Genomic DNA, 14,449 nt, shown 5'->3' with positions numbered 1-14,449 from the left:
CCCTCCTTGTCCCCTCCCCACCCCATCTGTTTGGCTTGGCAGTGCAGGAACCGGCTGCCTGCTCCTGTGCTCTGAGCTGAAATGGCTCCTTCAAGACCCCTCTCCATGGGGGACGGCGATGGGAGCAAAATGAGCCTTATGTATTTGGGGCCAGAGACAAATTGTTCCTGAATGGGGCTGTGAAACAAAGAATCAGATTTGGGGGAAAAAATGCCTAGGTGGTAATGGTAGTTCTGTCCTTTTCCCACAGAAATCACACAGAGCAAATGGCACCCTAACAACTTAGCACGACCGTCCCAAATGGCCAAACTCTGCCTGTCCATCTTCTGCCAGGCGAAACTATTTTTATGCCCCATGCTGAGGATTTGTGCACTTCCCTCTGCTTCCTCTTCACCTGTAAGGAGTCCTCTGCGGCCTCCCGTTGCCATCTCAGTGCCCCAAACACTTTTCCTCAACCTTTCCATCCTCCAAGGCCTGCACACAGCAGCGGTGACCCTTCCATGGGCGGTGACAGTGGTGTACCCATGGATATCTCTGTGTCTCCCTCATCTGACCTCTGTGAACTCAGAATTTGGGACTTTCTTGATCCACCAGAGGAAATGGGGTGGTTGGCGCAAGGGGCTGTGTCTGTTTGCCCAGTGCTTTTTGGGGCAATCGACTCACGTTTGAGGAATCGTTAAAAACACGGTAGCTGTTCAAAGAGTGTCCTTCTGTCATCACCTGGGAAAGAGCTAATCATGCAGATGAAGGACTTTTACAGCTCCCCTAAATGCCTGGCCTTCAATTCTGAGTGATTCATGAGCACGGCTCAGGGTGCAGGCTCTGTTATTCACAGCCTCCTTCCGACACATTCCTGCTCTTTGTGTGAGAAGGGGGATTTCTGGGTGCACCAAGGAGAGGTAAATCTTCTGGGCTGATGTTCCACCAGGGGAATGAGGATGGAGGAGGGTAAAACAAAGGGAAACCCTCATCACGGCCAGCCTGGCCTGCTGAAGAGCAGCTGCTTGAGGTGGCCACGGTACCAAAAGCACGTCTAAAGGAGACATTGCACTCAGCTTCCCAAGCTTGAAGCTCAGGGAGAGGATTGGAGTGGTTCGGCCAGCTGGGAGGTGACCCAGTTCTGCTAACGAAGGAGAACTCGTTAATGTGCTGTTCCCAAAGGGCCTGACGTGGCACAAAGGGTGCGAGATGTCCCCCACGCATCCAAGCTCATGTGGTGGTGTGGGGTGGTGGCATGAACCGTTCCCCAAATCCTCCTGGCTCTGGAACAGCAAACACTGAACTAAGCATGTGAAAAAAAATAATCCAGAACTGAATCTCTAAATCAGCAGTTATTATCCTAATAAAACTTTCCCAATATCGACAGGGAGAGCATTTCATACTCGGAAGCGTTACCGGCAAACGCTGCCCTTAAATACATTGATTTACAATTCAATTATAAAAACAATCAGCTCCCAACTATGTGCCACGTACCAAGCAGATTTACGGGCGGCCCTGGCACTCGGGCAGCACTTTGCAAAGCCCTGGCTTTTATGGGGATGGGGGAGAGGTGTGTGCCTGATCCCCACCTCCTGGTCAGCTTAGCCCTGGGCTAAGCTAAGGCTGGGCTAATGAGCTCTCCCCTGAACCTCCTCCAGACCAAACCCTCCCCAGTTCCCTCAGCCATTCCTCACAGGATTTGTGTCCCAGGCCCTTCTCCAGCTTCATAGCCCTTCTCTGGACTCACTCGAGCACCTCCATGTCCTTGTAGTGAGGGGCCCAAAGCTGAACCCAGCACTCGAGGTGTGGCCGTGGCCTTAAAGCATCTTCGAGGTGGGTTCAGGGGGCCCTGGAGGAGCCCAGCTCTCTGTCTCTCCTTAGCTCCTCGCCTAGCTGACGCTCAGAGCCTGACTGGCAGGGACATGCCACCATCCTGGGGACAGGACAGACACCACGGGGGACTTCAGGTGCCTGGCAGACTGCCCCCGAGTGCAGGGGAACGAAGACACTGGCAGCAAACACCGCTGGAGAAGCACTGCAGGTAGCACAGCTGATGGCTGGGGCCTACAGTCACCACAGGCCTCTGGAAGCACCCAGCACCTGGGCTGTGATCCAGCTTGCTTCTTATTTCCCTTTTCTTTTCCACAAACCTGCTTTTGCCTCTTCGTTTCTCAGAGCCACCCCGATATCTGAACGTCCCCTGAACGCACAGAGGAGTGATTTGTCTGCGCCAAATATATTTCGTGCCGCAACTCGCCGGAGGAAATTACAAACGCCAAAGTCCAAGGCCTGAACTGTCCAATTTTCTTCGCTGATTGCCACTGTGCCCGAGCCTAACAAAGTAAATAATGAACACCGATGCAATGAACTTCCCAATAAATCGCTCCTGATGAATTTCACGTGGATCATCCAAAAGCAAATGTAATGATTATATGCTGGCCGCCGCCACCTAATTCTGGATGCCTGGCTCGGTTGTTAGTTTCAATCAGCAAAGGAAGGAAAATAAAATAAAATAAAATAAAATGCCTCATTTCTGAGCACGCTCCCCATTTGAAGAGGAAAGGTAAGATGTGAACTGCAGGGCACAGGCAGCTCCGGCTCGGATTTACGAGGTGGCTTTGCCCAGCAGTGACGGCAGGGCCAATCCTCCAGGGATTGTGGCCTGGGGAGCATCAGTTGACTTCCCTGCATCTTGGTTTCCTTTCGAGTTTATCATCCGTCACGCTTGCTGGTCATTTGTGTGATGTCTCTGTATCTCAGCTGGGTGAAATGACCAGCTCCCTGTCACCACCTCAAAAAACCTCCCCCGAGAGCAATAGGGCTGGCGTTACTGCACCGCTAATTTCCTCTTGGCAGCTCTCCCCCGCTCCCTGTCTGAGAGCCCTCCCCTTTATTGCCACGTGCCACATCGAAAAAGAAATTTGCAATTATGACTCGTGCTCATAAAATAAAACGCGGCCAATAAAAGGCAGAAAGAGAGCCTCGGTGGAACAACTCCTCAACTCCTCCCAAACCTTTCCAGCCGCTGCTTCCCCTGAGTGGCCGCGCTCGCCACATCTATGGCAGCTTATGGGGTCGAGGGGACCCACACCATGGTATCTCTAGGGGCTTATTTATATACAGGTAGGTATATAAATGTGTGCACACATCTAGTTGTATGCGTATTTGTCGATCAGACAGCTTTACACCATCCCTAATTAAGAAGCTGTCAAGGGGGAGGAGGCACTTGGGAGAGGACGAGCTGGTGACTGATACACAACCGTGGCAGGAGCAGGAGGCATTTACTTTACCTTCCACTTCTGCGTCTGGCACAGGCTTCAAAACAGTGCGATAATTAAAACCCAGTAAAGATTACGAGGCTGTAAAGAGGAAATTGTGAAACCCTCATGAACGTTTACAGCTCCCATGGAAATATTTCATTTTGCGGTCTGGAGGAGTATTTCCTTGTCTCTTTAAGCACCAAAGGGCCACATCCATATCACAATTACTTTCTGAGTGCTGGCAGCGCTGGCAGCATTTCATGTTGCATTACAAAACAAAATGGCCTTGGCCATAAAGCAGTGCGTGTCTTGCAGGGTCACATCAGGACTGTGAAACCATGGTAGGGAGGAACTGGGGGAGAGAAAAGAACCGGCGCTGACATCCATGGTCCCGTAACAAAGCCCCAGACTGAGGAGAGAGAAGGGTAAGCCACGCTGCACAGGACCACGAGCACACACATCAGTGGGGCCAGGTGACCTGGACCATACCCACGAGGGTGGCTGTTATATGGAGATGCTGAGTACAGGGTTATCGAGACGCCCGATGAGACAAGATGTTCTCAAGGGGCTTTCCAAACACCTCCTGAGAAGCTCCTGGTGCGTGAGTAGCACCCGTGGGGCTCCAGATGGGTCCGAGTGACCGTGTGTGTGTGGACTGTGGGAGAGGATAAGCCAGCCTGTTGTCTGAAGAGCTATTTGCTATTAAATAAAACAGCTTGAAACTACCCACGATAACAGCTTAATGAACAAAAGATGTTCCCAAAAGATCTCTTCCCCCCCCCCCCCACGCTCCCCATACCCCATTAGCGAGAGAGGATTGCAACAAACGCCAACAGCCAAAGCAGACCTCTTGCAATAGGGACTCACTTGTTCCAGGCGGGCTTACTACCAAAAAAAATCCCCTCAGTGCTCACGTGGCTCAGGTGTGTGGTAGGAAGAGGGCTGCTGCCCTGCCATCGCTGCTGTCTGGATACACACATAAGGCAGGGAACTCACTGCGAGGTGGTTTTGGTACAGAGGGTGGACCCGCTGCTCATGTAGGGCTCTCTCTTGGAAGGCAGCTCAGACAGGGGGTGATCTAAAAACACACACACACAACTAGGTGCATTGCCTAAACGTGAGCTATCTGGAGACCTCTTTGCTTCAAAGGCACAGCCTTCACTGGGTACATTATACTCCTGAAGCACCTGTTGGCACGGTGCGTTCAGAAGTTATCTTTAAGGGACAAAATACTCAGCAAGGATTTGCAAAGGTTGATGAGGATTCCTTCTGGCAGCATCTTCTTGTGGTGCAGCAAGAAAGCTTGTGCAGAGTGTGCCAACGGGTGGCTGAAATAAGGTGCCTGAGCTTTGGCTTCTGACAAACCGCACGCTGCTCATGTGTTTCTCTGTGGCCTCAGGCACTCCTTTTTTACCCTCAGTGTGAGATGAGATACAGACTGAATAATATGAACTTCTGTTGTGAAGATTTGGAGAGGACCAAATCTGAACACTCAAGGAGCTGCTGGCTAATTATATGCTGTGATTACCTCAGTTGCAAATCCTTTTCATCTCTCTACACCAGGATCTAGGTAAGTCCTTGCCTCTCCTCTCTCCAGTCATGCCACGGTGTTCTTGAACCACGCAGGCCAGCAAATTCCTTCTTGCACCTTCTCGCATGCATGGACATGACCCAGGGCTCCGTATTTACAGCCTGTGGTGGTGTGATGGACAAGGTGATGTGCAGTTCAAAGAGGATTCTTTTAAATAATTTACTTTGGAAGAAAACAGACTCCCAAGTTTGAATTTTTCTGTTCTCATGCAATCTGTCATGGCACCCGCCAGCACAGCTGCTCGGTGGGTGGAAAATGTGGACTGCAAAGCTCGAGATCAGCCATGTAAAGATGAAGCAGAGCCTCAGTTTATTAACAATTAAGGACAAAAGGAATCCAAAAAAGTTTGACTCTAGCCCACAGCAGCCCAGTCTGGATTCAGAGCTCTTCACACATCCCCTCTGTACCTCAAAGGGTCTGAAATCTGTTTTCTAAGTACCAGCCAGCCTCTTTTCCATCCTCCCATGTCTGGTGCAGAAAAGGCTGCCTTCTTTGATGCCAAGGCCAGGGAATACATTCCTCATGTGTTACCCCAGGGAATCCCCACATCATCACACCTGGCCATGATGGTGCTATCCACTGTCACTCATGCAAATTCCTCAAGGAAAGGAAGGAACTCTTGGAGTTAATGGTTGATACTGGCATAGAAAAAACAGGTTCATGAATAAAATGAGACCAGAAGTCAGAAAAAAAAAAACAAAAACAAAAAACATTAACAACTAGAACTTATGTGTTCTTCTTTTAACGTGGAGGTTGAGAAGCTTCTTGTCCAGTTGGCTCGTGGTAGCTGGGGATTAGGCTGAGTGATTCAGAAGACCAGTTCCATAATGCTGCAACCTCAAAGGACACCATATGACTTTGGACTCAGAACAGAGTCTTTCAAATATCACAAAAGTAATATCTTAAAGGAATAAAGCACCAGAGCCTTTGAGGAGTCTTTAAATATCCTTTATTTCAGAAGTTTCAAGACTGATGCAGAAGCAGTTAAACAGCTGAGAGAGAACCTATTTCAGGACACGAAACCCAGCTGGGCTGACTATTTACCTGCCAAATACAAGTGCGGATCTACCCTCCTCCTGCCCCTGCTGACCATTAGCACTGGGCTAATGTCCTTCCAGTGCATCAAATGGCGACTACAAAGTATCTTCTGAGCTAAGCATGCTCAAAAGATATATTCAGAAAAAAGAGAATTAAGTTCTGCTGTTGCCTTCTATTGGCAATTTTCTCCCACATCCACCACCATCCAGTGCAGTTTGAGCTGCAGGAACTGATGCCATCTGGCTCCGTGATAATGAAAAAGGAGAAGTGGAAACAAATGGTCCCACGTCACCTCCCACTGCAAGAACTGGCTTATTACTACCCGGAGGAATAAGCAACTAGATCTCTTTGCAGTGGGAAGAGCAGAAAACTAAACGCATCTACGACTGTCACTTAGTACTGGCAGAGCTGAAATAGGCTTCCCATGTGGCTACAGTGGTGGAACAGCTTCAAAGTCATCAAGATCCCACGTTATCAACAGGTCTGCTCTTGATTCTCACAGTGCTGTTTATTTAGTGTGGTCTGAACTTGCACCAAAGACTCTGGCCTAACCCAGTGAAATCTCTTTCCCCATTTCCCCGGAGAGAGCAGCTTGCCTTGCGTCCCAAGGCAAAGCAGCAGCGACAGAGCAAAGCCCAGCATCCCACCCACATCTCCGCCAAAAAGCCTCTTCCTCCTGCAGTGCCATCACTCCTGGGAGAAGGCGTTAAGGAAGCACTACGTGATTACACATCGAAACCCCCCGAAGAACCCCAAAACCAAATTTCAAACGGCATTTCCCTTCTCGCTAGCAGGCCACCACCCAGAAGATTCACGCTTTTGCCACCGATTTTAACAGAAAGGCAGAAATTTGGCCCTGCAACCTGACAGCCCCCGCTGCTCACTGAAGGCGAGTGACCGAGCAGGTTAAACAGTGGTAATTTTCTTGTCCTTGGTGGCCTGTTTGATAGCAGCTTGCTCACAGATGATCTCCTTCAGCCTCTGCAACCTCATATTCTGTGTGGTTTGGTCTCCCACACCTGTCTGGCTCCGGTGCAGTAAGTTCAGGGCGTAGATGTACTCCAGCTCTGTGTACTTCACGCCTTGATCCACCACCAGGTTCAAGAGCTCGTCTGCTGTGTTGTAGAGCATCTCGTAATACTGCCTGGAAAGCAAGCAAACAAAAAAAAAAACACCCCGGTGAGTACTGAGGCTCGATGTTCACGAAAACCATCTGTAGGATGGCAGAATCCTGTAGGGTATTTCTGTGGCACACCATCAGCTCTTACTTTTTATTCGGTGGTGCCATGAGCAGAGAAGGCATCGCCAGGTGTACAAAGGAAGCCCAAAGATGATGCTGTTGAACACCAGGAGAGGTACATGCACGGGGGAGCCCATCTCCCACTCTCCCTGCTTCCTACATCCTTCCATCTAAAGCACAAAGTATGGGAAGTGCACGGCAGAGCCTAGGATAAGGTCAGGGATTAGGGGAAGCTTCTCCCCTACAGCTCCAATGCACTAAGCTCCAGCAAGCGGTGATGCTTGGCTGAGGTTCAGGTCTATTTGGGGTTTCAAATCCCCAAAAAAAGTGGTGTATGGATGGCAAGTACCCCTGTTCCTAGAGGAGCTGGCTAACTGCATACCTTAATACTGGTGTTACAGACTCTTGTGAAGAAACAAGGGTCTGAAAAGCTCAAGGAAGAAGTGAAAAGATTCCTTTCTTGCACCACATGGCAGCAAGGACTGTTTCAACCAAATCCTGTCACTTCCAGCACCTCCACGACTGCCCCCTGCTTCTGTAGGAGGACAGGGCCAGGCTGCAGGCTAATCCTTAGATCTGGGTGGAATAAATTATTTAAAACCCAAGAGTAGGGGTTCCAGGAGAAGTGATCACCTCCTTCCCTTTCTCTGCTCTTTGCCTGCATTAAAATAAAAAGGATAAGAAGCAAATAAAAACTAGCTTTTGGGGATGAATAAGAAACAGAAAAATCAATCAGGCTGTTAGCTCTGTGCAGCTGAGATGCAGGCTGCGAAACTCCTGGTGCTGAAGGAGGGCCAGGTCATCAGAAGGCATTTTTGCAGAAGGCATTTGGGTAATCCCGACAACCACAACCTCATCAGGTTTGGGTCACACCGAGTCACACTTCCTCAGCTACTGCTTTCGGATCCCAAAACCCGGCAGCTCCAAGCATCAGTGGGGTGGTGGGTGACAGGGGCACCAGTCTGGCTAACCCCGGCACTGCAATAACTTCCCTCCCAGCCAGAAAACACAGCTCATTCCTCAACTAAAACAGCTCCTGTTACAGGCAGGGACAGGCAAAACCCCGTGGGTCAGTGGTCTAAGGACAGGTCTGCTGTGTTTTCACTTCAGTTCCTCCCTTGGGTCGTAGTCCCATAACCTTTATGCTTGAATTCAGCACAGTAAACAAGTTGGATTTGGGATGCTGAAGGAACTAAGAGCCCAAATTTGCCTGGTGGCTGCCTACCACTGGGCCCTGCAGCATCCTGGCACCCCGATGCATGCCCAGGAGCCACCGTTAGCCTCAACGGGCTAAAAAGATCAAGGTATTTATAAAGCTGCTTCAATGCACAGGCAGGAATCGAATATAAGGTTATCTTGGAGGCTATTGGCAATATCTCAAGCACGGTTATACACAGCATAGAGAAAAACCAGCTGCCAGAGTAAACACTGCGACTTAGGGAACATCGATCACCTTGAGAGAACTGATACTGAGCAGATGTGAAAAGAGGTTTTACTGTTACCAGCTCTGGCTGGATTTTCAAAAAATGACAGGGTTTATCTTGGCCGGGGCATATTTCCCTCTGAGAGGTGGCAAGGCTCTGCTCGAAGGCCAGGACTCGGCCTTCCGAGGTGAGAAACCACCTCAAAAGAAGGAGCAAGAACACATCCTTCCTGCTACCACCTAACCCCAAGCATATTCTCAGAGGTGCATGAGCTGCTCTACCTGAAATATTCCTAATTATTTCCCCACGAGGCAAATATTAACCTCAGAAGATGTCAAACAACACCACAACTACACAGGGAGGAAATCTGAGGTTGGGGCTGTGCTACCAGTTTTGCCTCTGATGTGCTGAAGCTTCCAGTTCCTACAAGGGAAGCGTCCTTCAGAAAGCCTCCCAGAACATTTCCACCCCTGCGTGGACTCAGTATTTTGGTTTTCCCTCGAGTGGGGAACCAAAAGGGAGAAGAAACGACCTGCCCACAGCCCCTCTGGTCATCTCTCCATCTGACCCCGCATCTCTACTGCTAAATAACACTTGGGTGCACCACGGCCCTGGTTCTTCAGGCTGTGGGAAGGCCAAGTGTAGGACTGGTCAAGACATCAGTGGGCATTTGGGTGCCCAACACCACATCCCTCTCCTGGGGTGTTAAAGCCAAACATCAGCCAAGCTCAAGCAGTGCAGGTCTGTCATCCTCTCACCGTCCTTATGGCTGCCTTTCCGCTAGCCTGTCCCAAATCCTGGCTCACTGCATTATCCTGCACCTCATAAACGCAGGATTCATCTGTCACTCGGTTCAGGATCAGATTATTTTTTAATTAAAAATTTCCTGCAAAATAATACAGAAAAAAAAAAAAAAAAAAGACGAGCGAGCGAGACTGGACGAGCGAGCAAAAGGTATGCATTTTTAATTGGGTGCAATTAAAAACCTGCCGCTTTGGCATGGCATCGCCTTCGGCCAAACCCTATTTGCATGAGTAATTATTCACTCCATTACGAAGTCTGCTCAACTTTGCCTCCCTTGTCTTTGAAAGTATTAATAAATATTGATCAGACACACTCCTGTTTGCCTTTGCCCAAGCAGCTCTGATGGACTCATCTTCTGATGTTATCAAATAATGAAATATGAAAGAGTGAGTGGGATGAGCCTCTTGTTCTGTGATTTTTTATTTAGGCTCTTCATTTTGCTTTCAGAAGTGTATTTGTCCCTGGCATTATAAATGCTCTTTTGATTATCGAGAAGAGGTTGTGAAAAGCAAGTTAGTAAGGGACGGGGGAAATAAATGGACAGGTGAGGGAGATGTCTGTGCACTGCAATGCTGGCAGATTGCTTTGGGTTCTAAAGTTGAGATTTAAAACCAGGGAGAAGAATTAATATTTATCAAAAGTTGATTTTACCATCTGACAAATGGCTTAATAAATAATAATAGCAGATTAGCAGAGCTAATCTAAAAAAAATATTAGCTTTCCAAGCCTTCGGTTGGCTTCCATGTGAGCACAGCTCAGCACACGTAGGCTGATTTATCCTAACCAGATCACCTGGGCAGTGAGATCCACTCAGCCTCAACACAGGCTTTGGTTCTTTAGGTGGGTAAATACCTGGCCAAACCCTCCCTATAACCACCCTTGGGGTTGATGGCCATGTTTTGAGCAGGTGAGGAGCAAAGGACGGTCTACGGTGTCCAAAAATGAAGAGGAAATGATGCCTCCACCAGGAAAATCCTCACTAGCCTGCTCATACACGATGATAAACCAGTTTTGACTGCCTGCATGACAAAGATTTATTTTAATTAATTAATTTTTTTTTTTAAATCCATCCTTTCAATGTTCCTGCCTGTCCCTATCTCATGTCCCAGCAGCCCACCAGCCTAGCCACCAACCTGTTCATCTGTCTGACAGCAACGAGATCGGGTCCAAAGTTTCTGAATCACCCTGTGAATTCTCTTGTTGCTTTTTTGAAACACTCAGCTAAGAGCAAATAATGCCTAATCCAAAGCCCAAATACAACTGTCCTCTTTCTGCTGACTACAGCAGGCTCAGAAGATCTACCACCACGCGAACAACATCATCCTACTAACAGCAAATAAATGAGGCAAATAAACGAGGCCAAACATCACAGGTGGAAATGGTTCCCAGGCCAAGGAAAAAACCACCCATGGGCATATCAAAAGTGTTGAAGCCAATTAACACCACCTTTTTTATTTTTTACACCAGTTATAAAACAAAATGTCGTTGCCAAAAACGAATCCATTTTGCAAGGATGCGTTTTTAGTATGTAGGTATCAAAAAAGATGGTTTCTTGAGCGCTATCGTTGGAGAAAGGGAACAAAAATAAAGAAGCTCTCTCATTTAGAAAAAAAATCTCTGAAAAGGCAATCAGGACAAGACAAGCTCCTCTGAGGGCTATTAATACCATTCTCCATTTAAATGCTAATGTTAACCTATAACCCAAGGCCTGCACACAGAAAAGTTTTCAAAAGATGGCCAGGTGAATTCAAAATTAAATTCTGATTTCCCTGCGAATGACTTGATCTCGTCTTAAGAGAGGGACCTTCAGATGAACAGTGTGATGTTTCAGAATAAAGAGTCTGACTTTAATTATTCATTCATTATATAGCTGGGTGCCCATTCCGTAATGATGCAGACAGAAAAGAGATTCACGAGGTGAGAACTTAGATCTGGGTGCCGATTTACCCAAAAAGAATAATAAAAAAAAAGTATTCTTACTTTCTTTACCTCCCACACTTTTGGGGGATTAGGGAGTCACTTCTACCATGTTCTAATAAGAACTTCAATAAGAAAGTAAAAAAGGTTAAGTATGAAGCACTTACAGACTAAATCTAGGCAAAAAATGCAAGAGAGAACAATGAACGTGCACCTGAAGAGGAAAAAAGACCAAAGCTGCAGTTTAAAGTCACTGAATTTTGGTACAGGCAGAGCTTGGTGGAACCACCCCATTTGAATACATGGAGGAGGTGAGAGTGCAGAAACGGATGCTGCAGCAAGAAATGAGGTACCTTTGGTTTGTGTAATAGAGAAGAAATCAATTTCCAGCACTTATTGAATGAGAAGAGATGCCCACGGGGCTCTTCTGTCTGTGGAGCACGAGACGTCAAGGTGGGAACGGGAAAGAGCTGAGGATGGAGCTGAGGGTTACTTGTTCCCGGAGATGGGATAGGAGTGAGAACCAGTAGCATGTGGGATTTTGCAAAGCAAGTTCCCAAAACTTGAAATTCCAAGCCAAGGGAAATCCCCCTAACCCAGCAATTACTGTAATTCCTACACCTCGTGAAGACTGCAGTGATGTTTGCACACAGTGAGCAGCATGTTAAAGCAGGAGTCTCTGGCTCTTTTTCCATCTCAGGAGCTTAAGATACCAAAACAGAAACTGCTGATGGAAGTACCTGCCACATCATACAGCCACTCTCTAACCACTGCCTGCCTTAAACCATGTCCTTCGAGTCCTGTACGCAGTCACAGCCCTAAAACATATGATGGAATATCATTACCCTCAGGACACTATTCCACCAGGGAATATACACCCTGATCATCATTTTTTTTAAGATTTCTTTCGTGATTTTTAATTAACCTGGACCAGTTCTCAGGACAACAGTCGTACGGTCCATTTTCTGCCTGCTGAAGAACCCAAAACACTTAGGGGGACTTCACACGGTTTAGATATCAAGAAACAGGGATCTCTCCTCTCAGCTTCGGGTGGGATGACTTATGGCCAAGAAGCACCTATTGGTCTCCATGGACTGGAGAGAAAGCCTAAAATGAGGCTAGACCAGCCCAAAACGTCTGCGTGCAGCTATGATCTACACCTTCTCCAGGTGGCCTGGGGACAACCTCGTTCACAGCCTCTCGGAAGGCCACCAGCAGATGCCCCCTGACCACAATCTGGGGCAGGAGTAGGTGGCCGTGAGCTGTGTTCCTACAGCACGAGAGCCTCAAGAACATTAAAAGCACTTAAAAAGCTAAAATATGCAAGACGTGAAATGGTTTGCAAGAGAAAAGAAAACACGAGAGGAAGAAATAAAAGTGAATTTATACCTTAATGGTGCTCCACGCTTCTGCAAATTGCAGCCCTTAATAAACCCACAAATCAGGGCTGTGAGGTAAGGATTGTTGCAGGTTTTTTTTTGTTGTTGTTTGTCTACAGCCAGAAAATCCAAGATAAAAATGAAATAATTTGTCCAAAGCAGAAAGCAGTGGCAGAGGTGGTAAGCCCTCGCACCTTGAGCAGTCCTGTGCCCTCCTTGGGATTTCAGGGCATAGAAACCTGAACAGGGTACAGAGCCAGGCAACAAAAGGCGCTTTATTTATTAAGGAGGGTAAAAAAGTGGAGTCTTAATTGAAGACAACCAAATTACACACACCAATTACTTTCCTTTTTAAAAATAAAACTACCCAGACAGTGTACAAAGCACCAAAACCAAATCCTCTCACCTACGTGTTGGCCTTTATACGGGCTAAGCAGCTTTGTTTTAACATCTGTTTTTCAAAATCACCCCCCTCTGGGTGCTCTCTGCAGCTCTGTGTCACTGAAGCACTTGGTTTTCTCCCTGCTCCATGCCCTTATGTAAAATACAGATGAAAAAACACCTGCAAAGCCTTGAGATGATCAGGAAAGCAACAGGTGAGATATGCGCAGAACATAACTGCTCTTCCAAAAGATCTCCCCTTTACCCTCTCCTCCTTTTTCCCCCTAACTCCTGCCTGGCTCTGCCTTATCTGACAGCTTTGTTCTTGGCATTTCCTCATTTTTCTTTTCCCTTCTTCCCCCAGTTGATCACTCGTGCCTGGGACCAGCGTGCCCTGCTGGGGATCTCCACGCAGCAGACGGCGTCACCACGAGGGGAACACGTGCCCGGATATTTCACAAACCATCCCCTGCAAGGCAGCAACCACCCCTGCCCTGCGCAGCGACACGCGGTAATTACACGGCTTTTCAAAGGAAGGATAAATCCATTAAAGCCCATTAAGTAATTTTTTTTTTTCAGGAACGACGTCTGAGCCACTCCTCGTAGCTCCATGCTGGCTGATGCTCCGAAGGACGGAATTTCTCCCTCTCCAAATGGGACTTTATAGGGTATTAAACAAGCACCCTCAGCACTTATCTAAATCTTTAATTAGTTCTATAATATACTGATGATATCAAGGCTAATTAAATTTATACAGATAAAGAGCAATGAAATTCTAACCAAGTGAGCTGGAAAGTACATATTAAATAGTAAATTTAATGGTTCAAGCAGATAAATGCAATTTTAAATAAAAAAAATTAAATTCAATTTGCATGTTGTATTAAAATTGATTTTGAGTGTGCAAATGATTGGAAAAAATCTTTTTAATATATCAGTAAAAATGCTAATCCATTCTGTTTAAATATCAGTTATTAATGCCAGCATTTGCAAATAAGCCACACGCATTTGCATTTTTACTGCACGTAGTAAAGAGAAAAAAAATTATCTATACCATATGCCAGTTTATAAAGAATATTAAGCAATTTTTCCCCTTGCCTCATGCATAAATGAGAGGAGATGTGGAAATGAATGTAGCCCTAAAGAAGAGAGAGTCAGCAGTTCGATGGAAAGTACTGCAAAGATTGCTCCAGTCAGCAAAAAATAATACAATTTTAGCTATCCTTTGGGAACAACATTTACTGTGGCAAAAAAAAAAAAAACACCCAACAGCCTTATTTAGGATCAAGTGGCTTGGAACTAGATAAAAAAAGCCCGGTGCTGTAATCGAGGAGGTGTTTAGTGGTGCGTGTTTGCTGATTTTGAATAAAAACGGGAATGCTCACGATGGGTGAAGGACACATCCGACGGGATCTGCTTGCTGACAGAGAACAGGATGC

The 14,449-nt window shown here is 47.0% G+C and overlaps 1 protein-coding gene across 2 annotated transcripts in view; it reads right to left on the bottom strand.

The window, feature by feature from the left end:
• Positions 1 to 5,756: 5,756 nt before the first annotated feature.
• Positions 5,757 to 14,449, bottom strand: part of EXOC4 (exocyst complex component 4) — a 375,336-nt gene continuing 366,643 nt past the window's right edge. For both annotated transcript variants that reach the window (XM_084525713.1, XM_084525714.1), the window contains exon 18: positions 5,757 to 7,012. In XM_084525713.1, the coding sequence (XP_084381839.1) occupies positions 6,775 to 7,012 (238 nt within the window). In that variant the 3' untranslated portion in view covers positions 5,757 to 6,774. The remainder of the gene's footprint in view (positions 7,013 to 14,449) is intronic.

Source organism: Aythya ferina (genome assembly GCF_964211825.1).
Source record: "Aythya ferina genome assembly, chromosome: 1".
Classification (NCBI taxonomy): domain Eukaryota; kingdom Metazoa; phylum Chordata; class Aves; order Anseriformes; family Anatidae; genus Aythya; species Aythya ferina.
Note: the sequence above shows the minus strand (reverse complement) of the source record. Positions and strands in the feature narration are given on the sequence as shown.